This window comes from Chiloscyllium punctatum, chromosome 10 (genome assembly GCF_047496795.1).
Source record: "Chiloscyllium punctatum isolate Juve2018m chromosome 10, sChiPun1.3, whole genome shotgun sequence".
Taxonomy (NCBI): Eukaryota; Metazoa; Chordata; class Chondrichthyes; order Orectolobiformes; family Hemiscylliidae; genus Chiloscyllium; species Chiloscyllium punctatum.
In genome coordinates, this window is record NC_092748.1 from 68,784,935 (window position 1) to 68,812,393 (window position 27,459).

The 27,459-nt window shown below is 41.4% G+C and overlaps 1 protein-coding gene across 3 annotated transcripts in view; it reads right to left on the reverse strand.

Moving 5' to 3' along the window:
• The window catches only part of pla2r1 (phospholipase A2 receptor 1), a 154,843-nt gene that overhangs the window by 122,708 nt on the left and 4,676 nt on the right, over positions 1-27,459 (reverse strand). For all 3 annotated transcript variants that reach the window (XM_072579437.1, XM_072579438.1, XM_072579436.1), the window contains exon 2: positions 22,283-22,666. In XM_072579437.1, the coding sequence (XP_072435538.1) occupies positions 22,283-22,666 (384 nt within the window). The remainder of the gene's footprint in view (positions 1-22,282; positions 22,667-27,459) is intronic.

Sequence of the window (27,459 nt, forward strand, 5' to 3'; positions counted from 1 at the left end):
AGCAACACACCCGAGGAACTTACCATTAAGTGTACAAGGTTTGCTAAGATTTACGATCCCAAAATGCAGTACCTCACATTTATCGGAATTAACATCCATCTGCCACTTCTCAGCCCATTGGCCCATCTGGTCAAGATCCAATTGTAATCTGAGGTAAGCCTCTTCGCTGTCCACTACACCTCCAATTTTGGTGTCATCTGCAAACTTACTAACTGTACCTCTTATGATCGCATCCAAATCATTTATGTAAATGACAAAAAGTAGAGGACCCAGCACCGATCCTTGTGGAACTCCACTGGTGACAGGCCTCCAGTCTGAAAAACAATCCTCCACCACCTCTGTCTACTACCTTTGAGCCAGTTCTGTATCCAAATGGCTAGTTCTTCCTGTATTCCGTGAGATCGAACCTTGCTAATCAGTCTCCCATGGGGAACCTTGTCGAACGCCTTACTGAAGTCCATATAGATCACATCGACTGCTCTGCCCTCATCAATCCTCCTTGTTACTTCCTCAAAAAACTCAATCAAGTTTGTGAAACATAATTCCCCACGCACAAAGCCATGTTGACTATCCCTAATCAGTCCTTGCCTTCCCAAATGTACATCCTGTCCCTCAGGATTCCCTCCAACAACTTGCCCACCACCGACGTCAGGCTCACTGGTCTATAGTTCCCTGGCTTGTCCTTACCTCCTTTCTTAAACAGTGGCACCACGTTAGCCAACCTCCAGTCTTCTGACACCTCACCTGTGACTGTCGATGATACAAATATCTCAGCAAGAGGCCCAACAATCACTTCTCTAGCTTCCTACAGAGTTCTAGGGTAGAAAAGGTCCACTGGCTGCTCACTTTCCGTCCCCTCTGGTATGCCAACAATGCGCAGGTTCTTTCTTCTGCCCATTTGAGAACATCTACCAGATCCAAGAGACCCTGGACCTGTGTTTCTAGAGCTTCAATCTGGCTCTTAGAGGAGTTAGTCTCTGCCTTTACCCCTGCAGCCCAGCACTCGAGCCTCATCAGTCCTTTTTCCCAGGTCTTGCAGCATAGCAGATACAGGAGCCAGGTTCTCCTTGATTCTTTCCTGGATCTGCTTCCCCAGGACCTTGAGAGATTTGGCCAGCTCTTCAACCAGGGTCTAGTAAGTAAGCAAGCCTGCTGCTTCAGAGGACAGGGCTCCAACCCCAGCCCCGGGCGAGCTTCCTCCTTTCTTCAGCATTCTCCAGCTGCAGGGACAAAGGTAAGTCAATTTTTTCGGGTTTCTAGCTCCTTTACTGTGTTTTGACTCACAGTAAAGTGTTTGGGATGGATTCTAGCTCTGTCAGGTTAGTGTTGCAATGCTGAGCCCAGTAAATGCAATCCTGACAGGACGCCACCATCTTGGATCACCAAAAATAGCATTTTAATTTGAAGAAATTTATCAACTTAAATTTGTTATAGTGCTCCTGAATGAACTGCAATTTTACCTGGTCTAATTTGATTTGATTTGATTTGGCTTATTTAAAGATAGTTTAATCAAATTATCTCAAAGAAAACTAGATTAATAAGAAGTTGGATGTATTGGATGTCTTCTGAGTAAGATTAATTATATGTACAGTATGAGGTACAAAGGATGAAACTACTTATTTCATCAGTAGCTACCATGAAATAAAAGCATTCTCCAAACAAGGTGACAAATCAAAAATGACAACAGTTAACTGTAAATACGCACCCAAGTCATTTGTGAAAGGTATTCGCCATATGAAGGATCCTCCAGAAGAGGAGAAATATGCAAAAAGATCAACACCAGATTCGACCACCTGAAAGCCAATCCTCAACTATCTTCCAAATACAAAACAAATGCATTCTGGAAGAATTGACACAACCAGTGCACTTACATTTGTGAAGTCACTTGGGGAGCTTAGGCATAAAGAAGGCAGTATTGTGAGTTGCAAATATAAAAGTGGTTTATACCAATATAAGTGAGGTAACTAAATGTGTTAAGATAGTTTGGGATAGATGCAGCAGAAAACTTATCGCACACATTTGTCACAGGGAAAATATTAGAAGTTATTATAAAAATTCAGCAGGGTACTTGGATTAGTTCAAGACGGCAGAGTCAACATCAACGTGATTTGCCTTTCACAAAACTCAGTTTGATCAATTGACTAGAATGTTTTACAGAGATAACATTCCGTGGATATAGGAGAACTAATGGGTGTATTAGCACAAATTTCAAGAAGGCATTGGACAATGTGCCTCAAAGGTTGATGTGGGAGCCAATGGCCTTGCTGTATGAGTGCTCGACTATTTGTCCAGAGACCCAAGTAATATTCTGAGAACCTCAGTTTAAATCCCGACATTGAACTCAATAATCAAAAATAAACCTTGAATTAATGTTCTATTAATAACCATGAAACAGTTGTCTATTGTCAAGAAAATTCCAGTGTCAGCAACATCTTTAGTGAAAGAAATCTGCCATCCCTACTTGGTCTGCCCTACGTGTGCCTCTAGCAATGTGGTTGACTTCAACCCAGAAGGCAATTAGAGATGGGTATTGACCCAGTCAGCTACACACAAATGTGATGAATGAATAAAAACAGCTTCTGGTCTAGTGGGGTAACGTACTGGCATGAACAGAAGATGACTGACGAACAGGAAGCAGAAAGTAGGTATAAATGAGTCTTTTATTTAAGCTGACAAGATGGTGTTTCACAGAATCAATGCTCGGACTGTGTGCAATTTGTTGAAATGACCTAAAAGAAGAGACTGAAGATATTGTTGCCAAATTTGTAGAATACATGGAAAGGTAAACAGGAAAGTAAGTTGTGGAAAGGACAAAGTGACTACAAAGGAATATAGATAGATAGATAGATAGGTAAAGAAGGGGAAAGATGTGGAAAGTAGAATATAATGTGGGAAAATATTTAGTTGTCTATTATAACAAGGAAGATAAATCAAAAAATAACCATATTATCTAGATGATGAGAGACGCAGAGAGAGCTAGATATCTTCATACTCGAATGTCAAAAGACTTGTATGCAGCTACAGCAAGTAATTAGGGAAGCTGATTGAAGGTTATCATTTATTGCTAGTGGAATTGGATGCACAAGTGGGGAGATTATGCTTCAGTTATACAGGGCACTGGTAAAACCGTATCTGGAGTATGGTGTACAGTATCAGTCGCCTCATTTAAGGGAAGGATGTAAACACACTGAAGGTTCAAAGAAGATTTACATGTCTAATATCTGAAATGGGCAATTGTCTTAAGATAGATTGAATAGGGTTGGCATATATCCACTGGAGTTTAAAAGAGCATGATGTGACTTGCTTGAAACATGAAGTTCTTATGAACTTTGACAGGGTAGGTGCAGAACAGATATTTTCTCTGGGAGATTCGAGAACTATGGACCACTGTTTAAAAATAATGCATAATATACTTAAAACAAACAGGAGACAAAATGTTCTCTCTCAGGGATCTGGAGTCTTTAGAACTCTTCCTGAAAAAGATGTTGGCAGAGTTCTTGAATAGTTTTAATGCAAAATTAGAGATTAAGCAAGGGGATGCAAGGTTATCGGGATAGGCACGAATGCAGATTTGAGGTTACAATCAGATCAGCCACAACCTTGAAGAATGACAGCAGGCTTGAGAGGCTGAATAGCCTACTCCTAAATTGTATGTTCGTATATGAAAGGGTTAGCCAGTGTGCCTAGAAGCTTTGCCTATGTGGCTATCAACAGCCACTGGGTGAAGCATCAAACAGTTCTGCCAGAATTCTGAACTCTAACATGGTCTCCTGATGGAGATATAAGCATCTTACCTCTTGTTAGTCATTGATAATCTGCCTAAGAGCTAACATAGGTTGCGTTTATTTATAAAGACTGATTCATGGTCAACTCACCACCACAAATGACTGGACTGCATCTTAGATCAGCACAGTAAAGAGCATTGGAGGCAATACATTGGTGATTGAAAAACAGGCATGTCGTCCTATTATAACAAGAATGGAGATCAAAATAAGGGACCTTAGTAATGATTCTGAAGTGGGAAAAACTCATCTCATGGATCAAATAGCAGCAAAGATGTGAACAATCCAGTTCAACTTCAGACAATGGCAGACAGTGCTGGACTCCAACAACTCTACTTCACATCTATGCGCTTCGAACAAATTCACTTGCTCCATTGAGTGCCTTTCTAAATTAAACTTCGCCATTTTAATTGGACTCAAAACAGGGACCTCACGAGTCAGTCTTCAGTTTACTAAATTTCTTTGGAGGTCATCCTGGAAGTGTTTTGCTGTACATCTGTGGCAGTGGTCTGAGTGGAACGGTTGCTTCAAGAGACTGGTTTCTGGCGTAACACCAACGGGGCCTATCCAGCCAGGCAGAATTTCAGAGATTGCTGGGGCGGGGGGGGGGGGGGGGGGGGGGGGGGGGGGGGTGGGTTGGTGGTGGCAGCACTCTTAATCTGCCTTTCTTGTCACTGGACTTGGTGAGTTTTATGAAGGCATCACTGTGGTACTTGCCCAGTGCTTTGGAGATCCTGTGTCCAAAGCATATAGGAACATTGGGATCACTGCAGCCTACTAAACTCTGAACTCAGTCCTCAGATACCCAAGTTATCCAAGAACTGAACCAGAACATTGGGATCTATACTGGATTTTACTGTTTATTTTTTAATTTCATCAAAATTGACTTCCAATGTTGATAAATGAATGGCTTTTCAGGATTTTGCTATTGATCTCAAATAACATGGGGTTATGTCATGCTGTGTACATAGGGAGAACACCGTTTTTGCAGGAGTCAACGATGACTAGGAGGTCAACTTTTAAGTGTGTATATACACACACATACACATGTGCACGTACACACATGTGATCTGCTTACTGAAGCTCAAGTGATTTTGCTTTTGAGTTGAAGGCAGTAATTGAAGTTTCCTGCCTGTTCTGTAAATTATCTTTAAACCGGTGAATAGTTAGTTGGGACTGAGGGGCAGCATTGCAATGAACAAGTTGAATGAGAGGTTTGGTGCAATAATAAACCCAATCTTCAATAGAACTGACAACACATCCTGTGGTGAGAATCATGAATTGCATGTCCCTGTGGAGCAAGCGGAGGATGGTAACAAATTTCAGAGGGCAGCCAAATTAGAGGAGAACACCCCCTCAGTCTTCACATGTAACAAAGTCGAGGCATTTGTGTGGCTGAGAAGGGCACAGTACTGCAGTTCCTGTTCCTTGCACTTTTCTTAAATCTGCCATAAAGTGAACATTATGGTTGGGATGCCTTTCGCTAGTCAGAAACCACACTTCCACTTTGAAAAGCTTTCCTCAGCCACGAATTAAAGATGATAGAGGACAATCTTTGCAATAGTCTTTCCTGTAGTGGACAGCAAGGAGGTTCCTCTCTAATTATCATGATTGGTCCATTGTGAAGGTACAGGGGATTGGGGGGGGGGGGGGGGGGGGGGGTGGTAGGGCGTGGAGAAACAAATCCAGAAAAGGAATGGACTTGAAGACATTAAAGTCAAAAACAGTATTTTGGTGAGGTGTTCTTGAAAATGTGTTCTCCCACAAGTGCTGATTCGCCTTAATGTCTGTCATTTAACATGGAGGGCCAGGAGATCGTTGAGGCCATAGATTAGCTTGCCAGCACAAAAGAAACAGCTAAGAGTGTAATTTTTTTGTGATCTTAAAATGCTCTAAGAAAGCTAAATAAGATTATTTGTGCCACACAGAGTCATAGAAATGTACAGCACAGAATACTTAATAGATCCTTGCACCTTTCTCGTGGCAGGAGCATCTATGTTACAGTAAATCCCAACAAACCCAATATAAAATCCTAATATCCCATTTCTGTTTTTCAGTGGCAGCAACAACTCGAAGGGCGGGACCTTGGACCAGGGGCCTGCTGGGAGCGGTGAGTCACTGATTTGAACCTTTAAAAACTTACCTCGAGTGCGGGAGTCCTCCATTTCTGTTTTTCAGTGGCAGCAGCAACTCGAAGGGTGTGAGCTTGGACTAGGGGCCTGTCGGGAGCGGTGAGTCACTGATTTAAGCTTTTACATTTAAAATCAGAGAGCAGAAGTTTCTGGGAAAGGAGGGATTTCTTTTTATTTCGGTCCAGCTATATAAGTCAGTGTTTTCTCAACCCAAGACTCTATCTTTGAAGAGCCTCCCACTGCATCACCCCCTCTAACCTTAAAGACCAGGGACACATCAGGTAAGCGGCTCTTCTTTTTTTAAAAACTTTGTGATAAGGGGACCAGCAGAGATGGCAGCGCAGGGAGAGCAATGTTCCTCCTGCATGATGTTTGAGGTCAGGGACATCATTAGTGTCCCATCCAAGTATATCTGCAGGAAGTGCACCCAACTCTTGCTCCTCCAAAGTAGTTACTCCTCGACACGAAGAAAGCTGAGGGACTGTTCGAAGGGTGAAAAAAAAGTCAGTGGAGGGATCCCCTGTGTCGTTCCCCTGAAAAACATGTATACCGTTTTGGATACTGTTGAAGGGGGACAACTTACCAGGGGTATGCAGTGGGGCCCAGGTTTCTTGCACAGAGCTTGTCCCTGTTGCACAGAAGGGAAGGAGGGAAAGGAGATGAGTGTTAGTCATTGGGGACACATTCGTTCGAAGGACAGATAGAAGCTTTGTTGGGAACAAACGAGACTCACGGTTGATGTGCTGCCTCCCAGGTGCCAGGGTCCGTGATATCTCGGATCCTGTCTTTGGGGTCCTGAAGGGAGAGGGTGATGAGCCTCAAGTTGTGGTCTACGTAGGTACAAATGACACAGGTAGAAAGAGGGATAGGGATGTAAGGCAGGATTTCAGGGAGCTAGGGTGAAAGCTGAGATCTAGAACAAACAGAGTTGTTATCTCTTGTTTGTTACCCATGCCACACGATAGCAAGGCAAGGAATAGGGAGAGATATCAGCTGAGCATGTGGCTACAAGGATGGTCTCAGGTACTTCGATAATTGAGGCTCATTCTGGGGAAGGTGGGACTTGTACAAACAGGACAGTCTTCACTTGAACCAGAGGGGTACTTACATCCTGGGTGGGAAATTTGCTGGTGCTATTCAGGTGGGTTTAAACTAGCTCAGCAGGGGGATGGGAACCGGAAGTATAGTTGCAGTGCACAGGAGGATGAGAGTAGGTAGGACAGGGACAGGATTTCATGGTCACAGGAATGTGCTGGCAGAAGTGCGTCTACTTCAACGCCAGAAGTATCCGAAATAAGGTAGGTGACCTTGCAGCACGAATAGGTACCTGGGACTTCGATGTTGTGGCCATTCTGGAGACATGGATAGAGCAGGGTGAGGAATGGATGTTGCAGGTTCCAGGGTTTAGATCTTTCATTAAGAACTGGCAAGGCAGTAAAAGAGGGGGAGGTGTGGCCTTGTTAATCAAGGATAGTATAACGGCGGCTGAAGGAACTTTTGACAAGGACTCGTCTACTGAAGTAGTGTGGGCTGAGGTTAGAAACAGGAGAGGAGAAGTCACACTGCTTGGAGTTTTTTTTTTTAATAGGCCTCTGCAGAGTTCCAGGGAGGTGGAAGAGAGGATTGGCAAAATTATTCTGGGTAGGAATGAAAGGAACAGGATGGTCATTATGGGGGACTTTAGCTTCCCCAACATTGACTTGAAATGCTGTAACTCTAGTACGTCGGATGGATCAGTTTTTGTCCAAGGTGTACAGGAGGGTTTCCTGACACAGCATTCGAAAGGCCGACAAGAGGGGAGGCCACACTGGATCTGGTGCTTGGTAATGAACCAGGCCAGGTGTTTGATATAGTTGTAGGTGAGCACTTTGAAGAGAGTGACCATAATTCAGTTACGTTTAGTTTAGCGATGGAAAGGGATGGATACATGCCACAGGTTAAGAGTTATCGATGGGGCCAGGGCAATTACAATTAGGATGCGTAGAATGGGGTAGCAAAATGCAGGGGATGCAGACAATGGAAATGTGAAGCTGGTTTAAGGAACAGATATTGTGTGTTCTTGATAGGTATGTACCTGTTAGGCAGGGAGGAAGTGATAAGGTAATGAAACTGTGGTTTACTACAGAAATTGCATCACTTGTTAAGCAGAAAAAAAAAGAGGCTTGTGTGTTGATGAGGCAAGATGGTTCAGATGAGGTGATGGAGAGTTACAGATCAGCTAGGAAGGATTTAAAGAGCGAGTTAAGCAGAGAAAAGAGAGGACACGAGCAGTCTTTAGCAAATACAATAAAGGAGAACCGTAAAGCTTTCTATAGGTACGTGAGGAATAAAAGAATGACTAAGGTAGCAATAGGGCCAGTCAAAGACAGTCGAGTGTGGATCCTGTGGAGATCAGACAGGTGCTAAACGAACATTTCTCATCGGTTTTCACTCAGAAAAAGGAGAATATTGTTGAGAAGAATGAGGTATGAGATATTAGACTAGAAAGGATCGAAGTTAGTTATGAACAAGCATTATCAATTCTGGAAGGAATGAAAGTAGACAAGTCCCTTGGGCCTGATGGGATTTATCCGAGGATTCTCTGGGACGTTAGGGAGGAGATAGCAGATCCTTTGACTTTGATATTTGAGTCGTAATTGTCTACAGATTTAGTAACAGAGGACTGGAGGATTGCAAATGTTGTGCCCTTGTTCAAGAAGGGCAGTAGAGATGACCCAGGTAATTATAGACCAGTGAGCCTTACTTCTAATGTAGGAATGGTTTTGGAAAGCATTATAAGATTTATAATCATCTAGCAAGTAATAATTTGATTTCAGATAGTCAACATGGTTTCATCAATGGCAGGTCTTGTCTCACAAAGCTCATTGAGTTTTTTGAGAAGGTGACCAAGCATGTAGATGAGGGTAGGGCAGTTGACGTGGTATACATGGACTTCAGTAAAGCCTTTGATAAGGTTCCCCATGGTAAGCTATTGGAGAAAATACAGAGGCATGGGATTGAGGGTGATTTGGCAGCTTGGATTAGAAACTGGCTTTCTGAAAGAAGGCAATGAGTGGTGGCTGATTGAAAATATTCAGCCTGTAGTCCGGTTATGAGTAGTGTGCCACAAGGATCTGTTTTGGGACCATTGCTGTTTGTCATTTTTATAAATGACTTAGATGCAGGCATAGATGTATGAATTAGTAAATTGGCAGATGACACTAAAGTGGACAGTTGGAATGATGTTACAGGTTGCAGGGGGACTTGGACAAACTGTAGAATTGGGCTGAGAAGTGGCAAATGGAGTTTAATGCAACGGAATGTGAGATGATGCACTTTGGGAAGAATAACAGGAAGGCAGAGTACTGGGTCAATGGAAAGATTCTTGTACTGTGGATGTGTAAAGGGATCTTGGAGTCCATGTACATAGATCACTGAAAGCTGCCACCCAGGTGGATAGCGCTGTTAAGAAGGCATATGGTGTGTTAGGTTTCATTGGTAGAGGAATTGAGTTTCGGAGCCGCAATTTCATGCTGCAACTATACAAAACACTAGTGCAGCTGCACTTGGAATATTGTGTGCAATTCTGATCTCCATATTTCCGGAAGGATGTGGAAACATTGGAAAAAGGTGCAGAGGAGATTTACCAGGATGTTGCCTGGTCTGGAGAGAAGGTCTTATGAGGAAAGTCTGAGACACTTGGGTCTGTTCTCATTGGAAAGAAGAAGGCTAAGAGGGGACTTGATAGAGACATACAAGATGATCAGAGGATTAGATAGGGTAGACAGTGAAAGTCTTTTTCCTAGGATAACGACGTCAGCTTGTACGAGGGGGCGTAACTACAAATTTGAGGGGGGGGGGGGGTTTAGATTTAAGACAGATGTCAGAGGCAGGTTCTTTACTCAGTGTGGTAACGGCATGGAATGCCCTGCCTACCAATGTAGTCAACTCAGCCACATTATGGAGATTTAAACAATCCTTGGATAAGCACATGGACGATTTTGGGATAGCATAGGGGGACGAGCTGAGAATAGTTCACAGGTTGGCGCAACACTGAGGGCTGAAGGGCCTGTTCTGCGCTGTATAGTTCTATGTTCTAAAACAACTAGCTTATTTAGTGGGGTTCCTATTACCAGAATCACTACCTTGAGACCCACATGAAGACTTTCATATTTGAACAGAACCAAGAATCAAAGTACGAACAGTAGCTTCCTGGGGGACCCAGCTAACAAGGAAGACATTCATTTGTCGACAGAATAAATAATGCAAAAAAATTGAGACATTTCAATGCTTCAGTCCTTTTGTAGCATCTCGAAAAACATCCTCTATTTAAAAAAAAGAAACATGCTGATCTAGTTATGATGAAATCTTTTACTAATGATGACTAGTGAAACGAACAGACCATTTTGAAGAATGTCAATGTTAACATGATTCCCTTTTGCTTTGCTACCTAGTACCAGGTGTCAGTTTGCAACTGGCTTCAGGATGTTGGTTTACAAGGAACTGATAAAATTAGTTACAAAACATCAGCTGAATGCAAAAACATCTCTGCAAGCAACATGGCCTTTGTGCAGTTGCAAGAAGTGCTCCCTCTAGTGTTGCAGAACAAATCCATGCAGCCTTCTGAGAAGCCACATTTGATGCAAAAATAATGCTGGTTTACTGTGAATGTATCATTGAATTTTACTTCCTCTAATTTTTTTCTTTGCAAACAGCATGTATTTCCTATTTCCTATTGCAGGTTTCCCTAACCTTATGGAACTAATGCAGAGACTTTCCAAAAACAGCTATTATTTTTACCCAAACAATGACCTAATTTCAATTATGTTCACAATCATGTGTTATGATCCCAGCTAACGGAAAAACTCACATGTCAGATCTCAGTCAAACCTAGAAAGATAGATGATGGGTTATTTTTGCTGGTTGGTTAACGTGGTAGGCAGTCATTGAACAGGTTCACAAAACGTGAAGGTGCCGGTGTTGAACTGGAGTGAACAAGGTAAGAGGTCACATGACACCAACAGGTTTATCTGAAATCACAAGCTTTTGGAGCGCTGCTTCAGAATTTATGTAGGAGAGAGGTCAATGGGCAGAGAGACCAAAAGATCATACAAATGGTATGAACTGAGTGTTGATAGGCTGAATAATAAGTCTCTGCAGATGAACAAAAGTGTCAATAGTTCAATAGAAAGTAAAGGGGATGATCTCTGAACCATTTAATTGAGGCAGAGAGAAAATTACAAAAAGATCAAAAATAAGATGGTTCTGGAGACAAATCAAACGGCTGGAATTCCTGGTGAAGGGCTTATGCTCGAAAAGTCAATTCTCCTGCTCCTTGGATGCTGCCTGACCTGCTGTGCTTTTCCAGCACCACACTCTCAACTCTGATCTCCAGCATCTGCAGTCCTCACTTTCTCCTGGCTGGAATAACATGATAGGCATAAAAGAGTTGTGTGTCACAGGTCTATCCAAAGTAACTGTACAAACTCATTAAAAAAGTAGAGAGATTATAGCAAGTTGTCAAGGCGACAGCGTTAAAACAGAACAGTAAGGAAGACTTTACAGATACAGAACAGTACAGTGGGTTTATATGTACTGCAACATCGAACCAAGATCACGGTTGAGGCAGCCCTCATGGGTATGGAACTTGGCTATCAGTTTCTGCTCAGCGATTCTACATTGTTGTGTATCTTGAAGGCCGCCTTAGAGGATGCATACCTGAAGATTGGAGGCAGAGTGTCCTTGAATGCTGAAATGATCCCCCACTGGGAGGGAACATCCACACCTGGTGATGATTGCATGGTGTTCATTCATCAATTGTCATAGCGTCTGCATAGTCTCGCCAATATACCAGGCCTTGAGGAATCCTTGCCTGCAACATCTGAAGTAGACAACATTTCCGAGTCACATATGTATCTGCATGTGGTAGGTGGTGTTCCCACATGTGATGGTAGTATCCATGTCGATGATCTGACATATCTTGCAGAGGTTTCTGTCGCAGGGTTGTGTGGTATTGTGGTTGATGTTGTCCTAAGGCTGGATAGTTTGTTGCAAACAATGGTCTATTTAAAGTTTGGTGGTTGTTTGATGGAGAGACTTGGAGGCATAGGGATGATCTTGGTAAGATGTTTGTCATCGATGACATGCTGAAGGCTGTGAAGAACAAGACAGTTTCTCTGCTCCAGGGAAGTACTGGACAACGAAGGGTACTCTATTGGATGTGCCCTGTATCTCTCTTTGGAGGACATAATTGCAGTTTTTCACTGTGGCAGGTTGGAACTGGCGATCAATGAGTTGAGCATAAGAATGGGATACGATGCTCAACTCATTGATCGCCAGTCATTCAAATTCAGTGAAGTAGCATTCATTTATTAACTTGAAAATTTTGCACTGAACGGATTCTTTCCAGTACTGATGACCTCGAAACTACTTTCCAGTCCTGACAGGCTGGAAATCTTTTCAGTTCTCACAACCTACACGTTTCTACCAAATAAAAAGTCACAGTTTGGAGGTTTATTATGAAGCTAACTGTAGCTGCCCATTTTTAAAAAAAATATAGGTATTTTATTGAAAGAAAGAAAAATAGATTTTTTAACATTTTTTACAAAACTACAAAGTAATACAAGCAAATATAAACACTAATATACAATTATACATATATATAAAGAAAGAAATAATAGCCAAAACACAAAAGAAAGAAAAAAGAGAAAAAAAACTCAGCTAACTACTAATCTATCCAACAAACAACCAAAGCATAAAATAAGATTTCTTACATTACAAGTAAGAAATAATGCATTTAATTAAATATGTACTCAGAATGGATCAACATCAAATAATAATAAAACCCATATTTATACGGGATTCCTCCCTCAGGGGGGCCCCCAGACCAGCCAGAACCACTACCACAGCCAGACAAAAGCCCTTAACAATATGACCGAAATACCTGTGTCTATATTGTTTAAAAAGGGCTGCCATATTTTATAGAATAATTCCGTTTTTTTGGTGCACCATATTTGTGAGGAAGTCAAGGGGGATATATTCCATGATTAACCTGTGCCAATTCAAAAGTTCTGGAGGGCCCTCAGCTACCCAATTAACTAAGATATTTTTCCTTGCACAACAAGAGACAATGGAGAATAATTTCCTCCCATCCACATCCAGGGAGGGCAGATTTGAGAAGCCCGAGAGAAGAGACACTGGATCCAATCCAATCTCCGTTCCCAAGATTTCTGTCAGAGCATTCGCTACTCTGTCCCAGTATTTGCAGATCTTGTGGCATGTCCATAAACAGTGCGTGAGAGTGCCCACTTCTATTTTACACTTAGGGTAGGAACATCCCCAATGGTGTCCTAAATTTTGCTATATGAGCCCTGTGGAGTATCTTTAATTGAAAAGCTTGAGTTCTATTACAAATAGAGATCTTTCTGGCATTTTCCCAGGTGTCCTCCCACATTTCTGAAGGGATTTCTAACCTCAATTCCTGGTTCCATATTTTAAACAGTTGTTCCATGTCTTTCGATACCTCATTATGTAATGACTGATAGAGTACTGACCGAGGGTGGACCCATTGGCCATAGTACTCTTCTTTCCCTATCCCATTTGTAGGGACTGTCTAATAATGTGGTCTTCTTCTGTATATAATCTCGTATTTGGAAATACCAAAAAAGGTCTCTATTACGCAGTCCAAACTTCTGGTGCAGCTACTCAAAAAATATCATAACCTCCCCATCAAACAGGTCCCCTAAGCAAGAGACACCTCAGGACCTCTAGGTTCTAAATGTAGCATCTGTCTGGCCTGGCTGAAAACCCTATGCTCCCACTCTACGAGTATAAGGAGAGGTTTTTTGTGAGTTACCCTCACCTTGCCACATTGTCTTCCAGGCTTTAATTGTATTTAATACAATAGGTTTTTACAATAGTCCATAATAGCTCTCACCTTATCTAAAAATCAAAGATTGATGAGGGGACACTTTGCTTGGGAGGTCTCGATGTCCAACCAGATTGATTGTGAGTCACAAGAGACCCAATCAGCTACATAGCCTAATAGAGAGCTCAACTGATACCTCCTAAAGTCTGGAAAATCCAGTTCTCCCCTTGCTCATGGAAGCTGCAACTTCTCTAATTTGATAAGGGGTCGTCTATGATTCCAAATAAAGGAACCAAGCCAGCCGTGTAGTTTACGTAACATCAGTCTCGGCAACATCAGAGGGAGCATTCTCATAGGATATAAAGAGACGAGGCCGAATATTCATTTTAATTAGAGCTACTCTGCCTAGCCAGGATATTGGGCGATCTCCCCAGCGTTGAAGGTCCTGCCTTATTTTCTCTAGTAGGTGTATAAAATTGGCTTTATACAGCTGACCAAATACTGGGGTGATAAAAATACCTAAGTATAGAAAACCCTCCAGTGACCACCGAAAAGAAAATCAAGATTCGTCCGTTAAATTGGATATGCTCGCGAGACCACCCAATGGCATGGCCTCTGATTTCTTAAAATTGATTTTGTAGCCTGAGAACATACTAAACAGATTGACTACTTGAATTAAGCGGGGTACGGATATCAGAGGATTACTTAAGAACAGGAGGACATCATCTGCATAGAGAGTAATTTTATGTTTACCCGAACCAACCCTTGGAGCCACTATGTTTGAGTTGGTTTGTATAGCTTCCGCTAGAGGTTCAATTATTAGCGTGAATAATAATGGTGAGAGAGGACATCCCTGATGACAGCCCCTACCCACACTGAAGCTAACTGAACCTAAACCATTGGTAATCACAGCTGCATTAAAACATACCTCTCCAACACTAAACCTTTCCAGTGTGTAAAAAAGATATGACCATAGTCAAATGCCTTCTCTGCATCCAAGGAGACAAGTATCCCCGGTATTCTTTTCTGGTGACAGGCTTATATCATATTTAAGACCCTTCTAATGTTGTTAGATGATCTACGGCCCTTAATAAACCCCGTCTGGTCCTCTTATGATGTATGGCAAGACCCTCTCCAATCTCAATGCCAACGTTTTAGAAAGGATTTTAAAATCTACATTTAGCAAGGATATGATGAACAATCTTCAGGGGCCTTTCCTTTTTTTTTAAGAATGAGAAAAATATTTGCTTCTCTCAGCGAAGGCGGGAGACAGCCTTGACTGGGTGAGTAAGTTATACACGTCTATGAGTGGTCCAGCCAGTTCGCCTATGAATTCTTTATAAAATTCAACCTGGAATCCGTCTGGTCCAGGTGCTTTGCCATTCTGAAGCTGTCTAATTGTGTCGAATACTTCCTGGGTTACCAGGGGAGCATTCAGGTTCGACACCTGCTCAGAGGTTAAATCCGGAAAGACCAAGCTTTTAAAGAAGGACTCCATCTTCTTAGTTCTATCCTCACAGTCCTGTGATTTATACAGTTCAAAATAGAACTTTCTAAAGGCTGTATTGATCCTTTTATGATCAATAGTCAGAGTACCAGCACTTTCCGTAATGGACATAATAGCTTGAGGAGCCTTTTTTTCCTAGCAAGATACGCTAGGTATCTGCCAGGCTTGTCACCATATTCATATAGTCTTTGCTTTACAAATAATATTTCCCTCTTTGCTGTTTGGGTAGGTGCGGTATTCAAGGCTGCCCTGAGGGCTGTGATCCTGTGTAGCTTAGTAATACAGGGCCTGTCAACATACACGGTCTCAGCTGCCTTCAAGCGAGCCTCAAGCAGATGCTGTTGTTCTCCCTTTTGTCTTTTCTGGGTCGCGGAATAGGAGATGACCAAACCTCGCGCATAAGCCTTAAATGGTCCCCCACATCGTCGACGGGTTACTGGCCGTACCTGAATTAATTTCCAAAAAAGGTTTTGAGTTCTTGAGAGAAATAGTTTATAAATTTGCTATCCTTCATTAAAAAGGAATCCATACGCCAATGTTGGGGGCCTGTCCCATCATCCCTAGTCTTAACTTCCATATATACTGTGACATGATCAGAAATTGCTAAGTTACCTATTTTGCAGGACAATATGGAATTCAAAAGAGTCGAGGGAGCAAAAAGCATATCAATTCTAGTATGACACTTGTGTGGGTTAGAGTAGAAAGTAAAGTCTCTACCCGGTGGGGGGGGGGGGGGGGGGGGGGGGGGGGGGGAGGTGAAGACACCTCCACCTCCACACATCTACTAGCCCTCGCTCCTTACTCAGATCTGCCAATTGTCTGGATCTAAGAGATATATCCATAGTACTCTTGGGTATCCTATCTGTCTCAGAGTCCATAATACAATTAAAATCTCCTCCTATAATTGTATGGCGGGCCCTAAAAGCCATCAATTTGGAGAACGCTTCTGTTACAAATTTGAAGGGGTGTGCCAGGGGGCAATAAAGATTCAAAATCCCATACTCCTCTCCATTTATTAAGACTTTGATCAGTATATACCATCCAGATTCATCTTTTATCTGGCTTAAGATTTTAAAAGGAAGATTCTTCCGAATGAGGATGACTACTCCCCTACTTTTTGAACTAAAAGATGAAAAAAAGGCCTAGTCATATTCACCCTGTTGTAATTTTAAGTGCTGTTTGTCAAGTAGATGTAGGAGTAGACAAATGCAAGTGTTCTATAAAACCAAAGTAAAAAGGTATTAAACAAACAAGGGATGGAGAAGGGGAAAAAAAAAGGGTAAACTGGGGGAACGACGGATGATTTGAATCTTACTGTCTATTTAAGAGAGTCCAAAAATTCATTAGCCTTCTCTGGTGATCCAAAGTTGTATACGGATCCTTCATGGCTGAAGCGCAGCGTTGCTGGGTAACGCAAGAATATTGGATATTTAAGTCTCTTAGGTACTTCTTCACCTCATCGAATGCCCTCCACTCACGGACCATGGCTGGAGAAAAATCCTGGAATAAGATCATTCTGGAACCCTTGTGTATCATGGCTTGGGGATCCTTCCCCAGGACTCTGGAGGCTTCCAGGAGCATCTGCTTCTCTTTGTAGCATTGGATCCGGAATAGAACAGGGCAGGGGCGCTGGTCCGGCCCAGGCCTGCGTATAGCAACCTGGTGGGCTCACTCCACCCATACCTGGCCTGATCCGGGCTCTAATTTTAATATTTTCAGGGAGCCATTGCTCTAAAAAAAACTGCAAGCTGGCCTTCCTCTTCCTGTTCAGGAATGCCCAGCAACCGAATATTTTTTCGACGACCCCAATTATAGAGGTCGATGTGCTCCTCCAAGGTCCGGACTCGCTGCTCGAGAGCCCAGACCCGGATCACGGCCAATTCGGCAGCAGCTTCCGAGGTCGCAGCCTTTTGCTCCGCCTCTCCAACGTGTTGTTCGAGTTTTTCAATTTCTCGGTCATGCTTCTGCAGCACGAAGGAGAATGACTCCCACCTGCTCCTGGATACTTTGATAAAAGCGTCGATCCTCTCCTGCAGCTTGTTGATCCCGGAGATCAGGCTCGCCTCTGCGAGCAAGTCCCCCGAGGCGGCTGCAGACGTCTCCACTGCTGCTGGGAGGGGGTGGGGGAGGGGTCCCTGCCTGTTGCGAACTTCGGGAATTTCTGCCCTTACTCATTTTAAGAACAGCACCAAACTGTTCACGTTTGATGCAAAATGACCAAGTATGCTGGGCAAAAGCTATTTTAAATGAATTAAAAAAAGGTGTGGTGAAGGTGGGTGCCCCACTTTGCCCAAGTCTTAGGCAGAGCACTACAGAACAAGACTTGCTGGGTCACCGCCATCTTGAATCTCCAGTAGCTGCCCACTGATAGGAATTTTTTATTCACAAAAGGATGGATTCTGGTCTCTGACCATCTGTATCTGTGTGGCTCATAAACTCAGCACTGTAAACAATTAACTTCTCACATTGTTGATTGAGACATTTAACTTAAATCACATGAGTTTTTTTGGAATTATACCTGTAGTTCATGGTTACTGACCGTTTTCTTTCTTTCAAAGCTTACCATCACAGAACTAAAACAAAGCTATGTTACCTGAACTTCAAAATCCAAATTATAATAAATCAAACTTTATTATAGAAGCTACTCAATACATAACATTCCACACTACTACATTCACAGCATCTGTGGACAGAAATCAGTTAACATTTTGGGTCCAGTGACCCTTCTTCAGTTTTGTTTCCAAAAAAAAAAAAAATTCATTTCCATCTCAATTAATTAAGACTTTCAGACTTGCTGGTGTTGCTCCACAGAGTTCACAGTCTTTCCATAACCTCTCTCTCACTATACGAATTCCTCTGTTCATATTCACTGACATCCTTTTGACCTTATTTTCTCATGGCCTCCATACTCTCAACATGTCAATTACAAATAAGGCAATTTTTTGGAACGCTTCTTTTCATCCCTTGCCACTTACATCCCCTCTCCCAGATCCAATTCCTTCCATTGCAGCTCTAAGGACAAAAAACAAGCCTCTTCCCCCAAAACATTCCAACTCTATTTTCAAAGTCCCATCTGCTAGCACTTGGCCTGAAACTCACCATGGCATTCGTGCAGCTACTGCTCTGATAAATGACACCCTCAATGCCCTAAACTCATTAAAGGCACTCCCCTCTCTCACTTGGGTCAACCCTCTAGTAGAGTCAGCACCATCAATAAAGTTTCAGAATGAGTCAGCTGACTTTTCTTCACTGTAGCAAGGTGAAAGTGAGTACTGCACATGCTGGAGATTAGAGTCAAGATAAGAGTGGTGCTGGAAAAGTACATAAAGGTCAGGCAGCATCCGAGGAGCAGGAAAATAGACGTTTCGGGCAAAAGCCCGATGATGAAGCTTCCTGCTAAAGGGCTTTTGCCCGAAATGTCGATTTTCCTGCTCCTCGGATGCTGCCTGATCTGCTGTGCTTTTCCAGCACCATTCTAATCTTTTCTTCAATGGCAACCATCCTATTCTCTGCTCTGGTCACTGCCACCATCCTATTCCCTGGACATCAGGCACTGTTCTTCTTCTCTGGCTGCTTTCAGAAGCTGAACCACATCATTCACAAACTTATTTAACAAGAGGAGTTTCCACCCACATATTCATCCAATCTACCTTCAAGACTGTCTTCTTCAACATTTGAAAGATCACCTGACGATGCCTCTGTTCAAAGGACAAGAACAATACAGCACAGGAACAGGCCCTTCGGTGCTTCAAGTCTGCACGACACATTTTGCCCTTCCATGTTAAAGCGGTCTTCACCTACAGGATCTATATGCTTTTATTCCCTTCCTATTCATGTATTTGTCCAGGTGTTTCTTGAATACTGCTATGGTGTCTGCTTCCACCCCTACCTCTGGCAATGTGTTGCAGGCCCTTACCACTCTGTGTGAAAACCTTGCCTTGCACATCTCTTTTAAACTTCCCCTCTCGCACTTTGAGCCAGGGTCCCCTAGTAATTGACCTCTTGACCCTGGGAAAAAGCCTCATATTTTCCACTCTATCCATGCCATTCACAATCTTATAAACGTCTACTTGGTCTTCCCTCAACTTCCTGCATTCCAGTGAAAACAAACCGAGTCTATCCAAGCTTTCTTCATAGTGAAAATCCCCAAACCAGGCAACATCCTGTTAAAACTATGCTGTCTATCACTAATAAGTCCATTTGTTTTTAAATCCCATAAAGCTGGTCCCTGAATTTTCCTACCACCATCATCATCTACTGAGACGTTCATGCCTTTGCTGCCTCTGGATTTTACTATTCCATTGCTGTCCAAGCCTTCTTTTCTACATAGCTTAATCTGGGACATTAATATTATAGCTCACATCAAGTCATGTTCATTCGTCACCAGTGTTCAGTAATCCAGTCAGGTGCTTCTTATCATCAAAAATTAGCACTCTTGTTTTCAAGACCTACCTTGGTCTTGACCCCTCGCTGTCTTTGTAACCTCCACCAGTTCCTTAACCTTCCTGTGATGTAGGCTCTTCCAATTCTGGCTTTGAGTATCTATGATTGTATTCAATCCACACTGATTTTAGCTGCTTTGGCCCCTTGTCCTTGACTTATTTTCCTAAACTTGTTCACATCTCTACCTTTCTTTCTTTAAAAAGTGTTCGCGAATACCCAACTCTTTGACCAAGCCTTCAACTGTCTGTCCTCATATCTTATCTTGCCTAGTGTCAAGCATTGTTTGACCATAACCCTTTGAAGTACCATGGGATGCTTTCCGGAATTAAAGGCGTTACTTAAATAAAAAAAATGTTACTACTTCATTTAACTGCAGTCCCCATTATGCCCATAGCTGGAACTGTGGTGTGTCAGCATAACATCTCAAATGTGTTAGCTTGGAGCAGCAAAACAGACTCCTCTAAATTGAGCATTCAACTCACTATGTCTTTTTAGATTACAAACACACGATGTAAACAAAAATAAAATGCTGGAAATTACAGCAGGTCAGGCAGCATCCATAGGGAAGAGCAAGCAAGCTAACATTTTCAGTCTAGATGACTCCTGTTACTTGCATGTGATATCTCACCTACTCAAATAATTTATTCGTGGCTTAACTGCACTACACCAGAAATGCTCTTTTCACATTCCCTCCCTCCTACCTCCTACCCTGTGTATTCTTTCTAAGCCAAAAACTGCAGATAAATGACAATTTGCATTTTTATACAACCTTTAATATTGTAAAACATCCTGAAGACATTTCCCAGGAGCATTAGCAATCTAAACATGAAACCAAATCATGAAAGGAGTTATAATGTACTCCTTCAACCAAATTTAAGGAATGCCAAGAAGGAGAAAAGAGAGGTATTGGGTTGAGGAAATTCCACAGCTTTAGTTGGATGTACCTTTCTTTTCCTAATATCTGCAAAAGATGATCTCCACCTTACTTCTTTATCCAGTTCTCTCTTATCCACTGCCTCACCTTCCACATTCCTACCTCTCCTGCTGTGGTCCATTCATTCACATTTCAGTCTGGATATCTCATGAGGGATTCCTTCATATACAAGACAAGACTCATAGAAATCAGGAAATGAATTTTAAATTTGCAAATAGCCCCAGGGAAAAGGAACTTCAGTCATGCAAATAGAATGGAGATGCAGTGACTGTTTTCTTTGAGGAGGAGTCAAGAGCAGATTTGATAAATGTATTGAAATTTGTGAGGGGACTGAATAGAAGAGTTCAAGAAAAACTGTTTCCATTAAAGGAAGAATCATGAACAAGAGGTTACAGATTCAAAGTGATAAGTAAAAGAAGCAATTGTGACATAAAAACAACTTTCAAACAATGCATGACTTGCAGCTGGAATGCACAGTCTGAGCCTGCCTGCACTCCCTGGTTAAGCAACCCAACCAAGAGTAAATTTGATGTTATTTGAAAAAGGAAGGAATATGCAAGACTGAGGATTGACACTAGTAAATTGCTCATAGAGGGCTGTTTCAAAAACAATGGGCTAAATGGCCTCCTTCTGAGCTACAGTCATATAGCACAAAAACAGACCCTTCAGTCCAACTTGTCCATGCCAATCAGGTTTCCCAAACTACTGCCATCTACCTGCCCATATTTCTGTAAACCTTTCCTATTCATGTACCTATCCAAATATTTTTAAATGTTATAACTATAGCTGCATCTACCACTTCCTCAGGCAGTTCATTCTATATATGCACATCCTGTGTGTAAAAAAGTTACCCCTCAGATTCCCTTTAATTCTTTCTCCTCTCGCCTTAAAAATTATGCCCTCTACTTTAAGGAAAAGATGTGCCCCTCATGATTTTAACAACCTCCTATGCTCCAGGGAAAAAATATCCAAGCTTATCCAGCATCTCCTCAAGTTAACCCTCCAGTCCCACTAACATTGTGGTAAATCTTTTTTTGCACTCTTTCCAATTTAATAATATCCTTCTTATAGCAGGGCAACCAGAATTTGCACAATACTCCAGAAGTAGCCTCAATGTCCTATCCAGCTGCAATGTGACAGCCTAACTCCTAGATTCAATGCAAGCATGCCAAATGCCTTCTTCACCACCCTGTTTAACTGCAAGGCAACTTTCAAGGAATTTTATACCAGAACCCCTAGGTGTCTTTCTGTTCAAAAAGACATCCCAGGGCCCTACCATTTACTGTGCAAGTCCTGCCCTTGTTAGTCTTACCAAAATGCAACACCTCATATTTATCTGAATTAAATTCCATCTACCATTTACAAGCCAATTGGTTTGACTAATCAAGATCCTGCTGTACTCTTGGATAACCTTCTTCACTGTCCACTACACCACCAATTTTGTGTGTTATATGCAACTTTCAGTGAAAGGAATGATAATAATTTGCCTTGTTAAGAAACCATGTTTTCTAATTGTTGAGGGAGAAACTAGATTCAAAAAGCAATTTTCAGTGAAACCGTGAAAAACAAACCGTGAAAACTGAAACTTAATAGTTCTCTTTATAGTAGCACTTACTGAAATATTTCAGCACTTCCTACCTTCATATGGATGTTCGCATGGACCTTCATCCTGCGTCATATATCTCTTCCATCGGTCATACACTGTCCTTTCTGCTACAATATGTTGTCCTTGTCCAACCGCCAATTTATATTGAGAGGCACTAGTTAATACTTTACCACTGCAATGCCACCACAATATTGCCATTGTTGACTCACAGTTAAATAGCTTTAATGGCTGTTGTTTGGTACTAACATTCAGACCAAGGCACATACTGCTGCTTAGATGGAAAAGACGATGCCTTGAGACCCATTTCCAAAGCATGTTACTTGATGGCTGACTGCAGTCGTCAAGGATAAGCTCTTGGCTCTTCATGGTTATGCACCTATTGAGATGTTCACTCTGCAGAATAAATATGTTGTTACCTGCAGAAAAGAGAAATGTAATTTAGCAACCACAAAATAATTTGGTTAAAAAAAAGCTTTTGGACTATGAAAACAAGTTAATAGACTGTCAAAACAATTAGCATTTCTTTCCAAAGTGAGAAAAACAATTACATTGCAAACATTTCCAAATAAATTATGTAAAACACATACTTGATGTCACAATTTCTTCATTTAAAATGATACTACAGAGCTTTGAATGGATGAATACAAGGAAATGAGGAGAAAAATTAATTAAAACCTTAAATGTTTCCAAACATTACTAACTAGGAGTTCAAATTAGTCATCAAAATGAATTACAACATATTCTATTTTTCTAAAGTGTAGCCTATGATTCGAATCAGTCACCAGACCACTACACCCGCTTCCACCTGAATGCATTTGAATAAATCAGCATGTAGCTAGACCAAAGTAAAACAAGAGACATTTGAAACCAATTTTCCAACTGAAATGGAGATTGTTGTGTGTTCTAAATTAACCATATTGTGCCAGCTAGCAGGTTACACTTTGTACAGCTGATTTTATTTTGAAATAGAAGAGTGACAAATGTATTTTTGGATTGTATTCACAAGATTATTTCTGAACAAATAGAAGTTTGCCTTTACAGAAGAACTTAGTTCGGTCTCATTTGCATTACTTAGCTTTATAACGCATGTATTTGTTAATGCAAGTAATGAGCAATATTGAGATTTTGGGAAATATTCATCAGATTGATTTCTTTGTTTAAAACACCTTTGCTACCCAGATGGATTTAAAGAACTGTTCCATGCGCTACATACAGCAAATTGCTCGGACCTGGAATATACTGCCTGAGACACAGTGGTGGAAGTAGAACCAATTGTAACACTTAAAAGAAAATGAGATAAACACTGAAGAGAGACAGAATACACAGGACCATGGGACTAGTGAGGTAACTAACATTATTGTGAAAGCTCTGTCAAAGATCTGGCACAAGCACAAATGGGCTGAATGGGTTTCATCATGCTATTCTACAATTTCAAACCAAGAGCGAAAGAGGAGGGGAAAAGGCAGAATGCAAGTGAAGAACTCAGGATCAAAAGGTGTAATTTCAATTTAAACTGAAAATAGTCCAAAAAACACTTACATTGCTAAATAACATGGAGCATTCATATGCAAATACAAAGAAATTACACTTTAATGCTTTAATACAAGTTGCAGTGGAAGTACACTGCTATTGCTGTTTAATCAAAAAACATACGAGAAATTGATCACGAGTAATTGCCAAACTGTTTTGGCTACGTTGCCAACTGTCTAATGCTATTGCTAAACATTATTGTAGACTGAGTGCATTGGTTCTATTCTGATTATGTTTGAATTGCTTGATTATGTTTGGCATACGAGTAATGAAACAATGATGTTTATACAAGTGGGCGGCACGGTGGCACAGTGGGTGGGCGGCACGGTGGCACAGTGGGTGGGCGGCACGGTGGCACAGTGGTTAGCACTGCTGCCTCACAGCGCCTGAGACCCGGGTTCAATTCCCGCCTCAGGCGACTGTGTGGAGTTTGCACGTTCTCCCCGTGTCTGCGTGGGTTTCCTCCGGGTGCTCCGGTTTCCTCCCACAGTCCTAAAGATGTGCAGGCCAGGTGAATTGGCCATGCTAAATTGCCCATAGTGTTAGGTAGGGGTAAATGTAGATGTCGGGGTATGGGTGGGTTACGCTTCGGCGGGGCGGTGTGGACTTGTTGGGCCGAAGGGCCTGTTTCCACACTGTAAGTAATCTAATCTAATCTAAACTTTAGGTCTGTAGCTTTAAATATAGGGAAATTGAAGTGGGCCATGTGATCTGCAGTGCATTTTGCCTAAAAGAAATCTTGGGTGGTTTGATTATTAGCGATCAAAGGTCATTTTACTGAGAAGGTGCAAGGTGCTTATACTTCAAGAAAGTGGCACTAGGTTTGGAATTTGTAGTGAGTATATACTCAGTCTCCCAAAGTCCCATAAAGAAGTGTTGAAGGTACTGGTTATTGACAGTGTATTGTCGCGGTGTAAATGATCCATTTATTTTTAAGGTGAAAAAGGGAATTGGAATCACAGATAATTAGCTATTCTATCTTGATATGAAGTTTCCATATTACAGAATGCAGGCTTCCCTACATGTCAACAAAGATCATGGACAGCTAACAAGAGGTGTGCATAATCAGGAAGGAAGGCCGATCGACTAATGCAACCTGATCAGGAGGCACTTAGTCTCTCCTCAAAGAGAAACATTCTGGAGACAGCTACAGATTCTAGAAGAGTTATTCTGGCTGTGTCTAGAAGAATTATTATAACAGGCTTTACTACTGATGGTGAATTTAAGAAGCTCACCAAAATGAAGAAATAACCAAGAGCTGGTCATACTCAGTGAAGCAGGGTTACAGGAACCTACTGTAAACTGGAAGCAACTGTGAACTGTTTGCTATAAAGACTATAATTTAGGGAGTGAGAGATTGTGGCAAGTATAAAAAGGAAGTGTTATTCCCTATAGTTTAAAGTTAAAATTGCCTACAAAAAGAGCATTTAAGTGGAGTGTTTGTCATTTTTTCACTACAAAAGGTTTTAAAACATTAACTGTGCTGTTCTACTATCAGTTAGTAACTGGAAGTTCAAAGTTCTTTAAAAGTGGTCGGTCTCCATGGGGACTAAAATTGTGGCAGCTTATTGTCATTGACACAAAAATCAGATCAGCTTTTCATCAACTCCAGTAACTAGAGATCTAATTCAATAAGGTTGCAACAGGAGTTTACCAGCATTTGAAAAAAAAAGTATTTCAAAAAGTTTGTGAACAATTAATGCCAACTCCAAACCAACTGGATCAAATTCTAAACTCTAAAATTTGAAATGCCCTTTCCAAAATTGTTTGAAGAGATATTTTTGCCATGAGGATATTATTTCAATATGCAAGAATGCAAAAACTGAATTCCAGTAAATGCAATAGGTGGCAGAAGTAAAAATATGACTTGTATTGTGCCAAAACATCACAGGATTCTTTCAATTTCCATATTTATAGGACAAATATTCATCATGCCAACATTCTAACAGCAATAACTTAAACTTACTCATTAATTTGGGGAAGGAAGTGAAATTTATTTCTGTAAAACATTGTTGCCTAACACACCTCCCATCATAAGTCCAAAAAGGACAATCAAAGCATTGTTGGGATTGTTTTTGTTGGAGAATTTTAATACATCTAGAAAATAAGAGTATTTTTGCTTCTTTCCTGAAATTCTTGGCCTGAAGAGAGCATATTTCCTGGTTTGGGTTGAACAGGTGACTTGTTCAGAACCAGACACAGGAAGCACTTTGGCCAGAGTTTCTTCCAGGGGTTCAACATGGAAGTTTAGACTTGGTTGATATGGGGCTCATTTTGCAGATTAAGTATCCTCCCAGTCTAATTGGAATACTTCTAAACTCAAAAACAGACTTAAATCTGAATAGCAATTCAAACATAATCAGAATATAACCAATGCACTTAGTCTACAATAATGTTTAGCAATAGCATTAGACAGTTGGCAATGTAGCCAAAACAGTTTGGCAATTTACTGCTGGACTGAGCTGTCTGGTGGACTCCAGTCAGTCACAGAAGAATAATGTAATTGACAGGGTCATTATGTTGATAGAGGTTCAGACATCTCTGCAGCCTTTAGGTGTCAGGCTGGAGTGAGTAATGAGTTAAGCAGCTTTCATGCACTGAGATCTCACACTTGCCATCATTCCACTTTCAGGGTGCTGGACCTGGCAGTAGTTCAGGATTTGATTAGGAAAACAGCTCTTGTGGGTGATCCATGTGACTGATATTTCCACCTCCCTGGGCAGAAGCAGCCAGACATACTGCCAACTGCTTACTGCAGGCTGCATGAAGAAATCCAATATTTAATCATTTGCCCACAGAATGACAGGTTTATATTTATTGAACTCTGACTTACCACCATTAATTTGATTTTTGCTCAACTTTTCCTTCAAATTTCCAAACACATTTTTTTGTTTAAGTGTCTAAACATGTTTCTTACAATACTTAAGATGTTATGCATAACCTTTGCAAGTTATGCAGAGCAGTGCTGAACTCCTCAGAGAGAGTTGCAACATCTAAGCACCTGATCTCACTATTCATTCTCTCAAAGACTTGTCTGCTGCTCATGGGGACTCTCTCCCACATAAGTGATGGGGTACAAATGGGCAATATTAGCACAATAGATGCCTATCTTATTCATCAAGTATACAGCATTCTACTGGTGCTTTTTCCCTGTATAAACATCCCTTTTACTGAGTAGTGTATAATACAAGCATTGTTTTAAGCACAAGTTCTAAGTTGCAGGTTAAATGCAGAACGCTCAGCCAAGTATCACACGCTGAGAGAGCCATAGCTTTTGCACTTTATATTGATTTTATGGTTAATGTCTTGATAAGATTATGCTTTGGGACTAATTCCAGGCAAAAAAAAAAGAAAGGTGAAGGTGGTCACATACCCTTCTTGGAATTCTGTCCATCAAGAAACTAGGATGACTTGACTGCTCACAGGAACAGGGCAGTCTCAACTTTTTTTATTGGGAAGATGGTTCAAGATGTTTCGATTATCAACAAAGGTGCAACCATTTTGATGCAGCCCCTGGTAGGTAGCATTTGTAATATGTTGTTCAATAATTGGATCATTGGGGAGAAAAGGCATGCTGGTTGTAGATAAACTTTCAGTCTCCAAGTTCTTGACAGAGAAGGGGAAGTGGGGTAAACAACAGGCTTACTGCAGGAGTTTGATTTAACACTTGTCTGAAGAC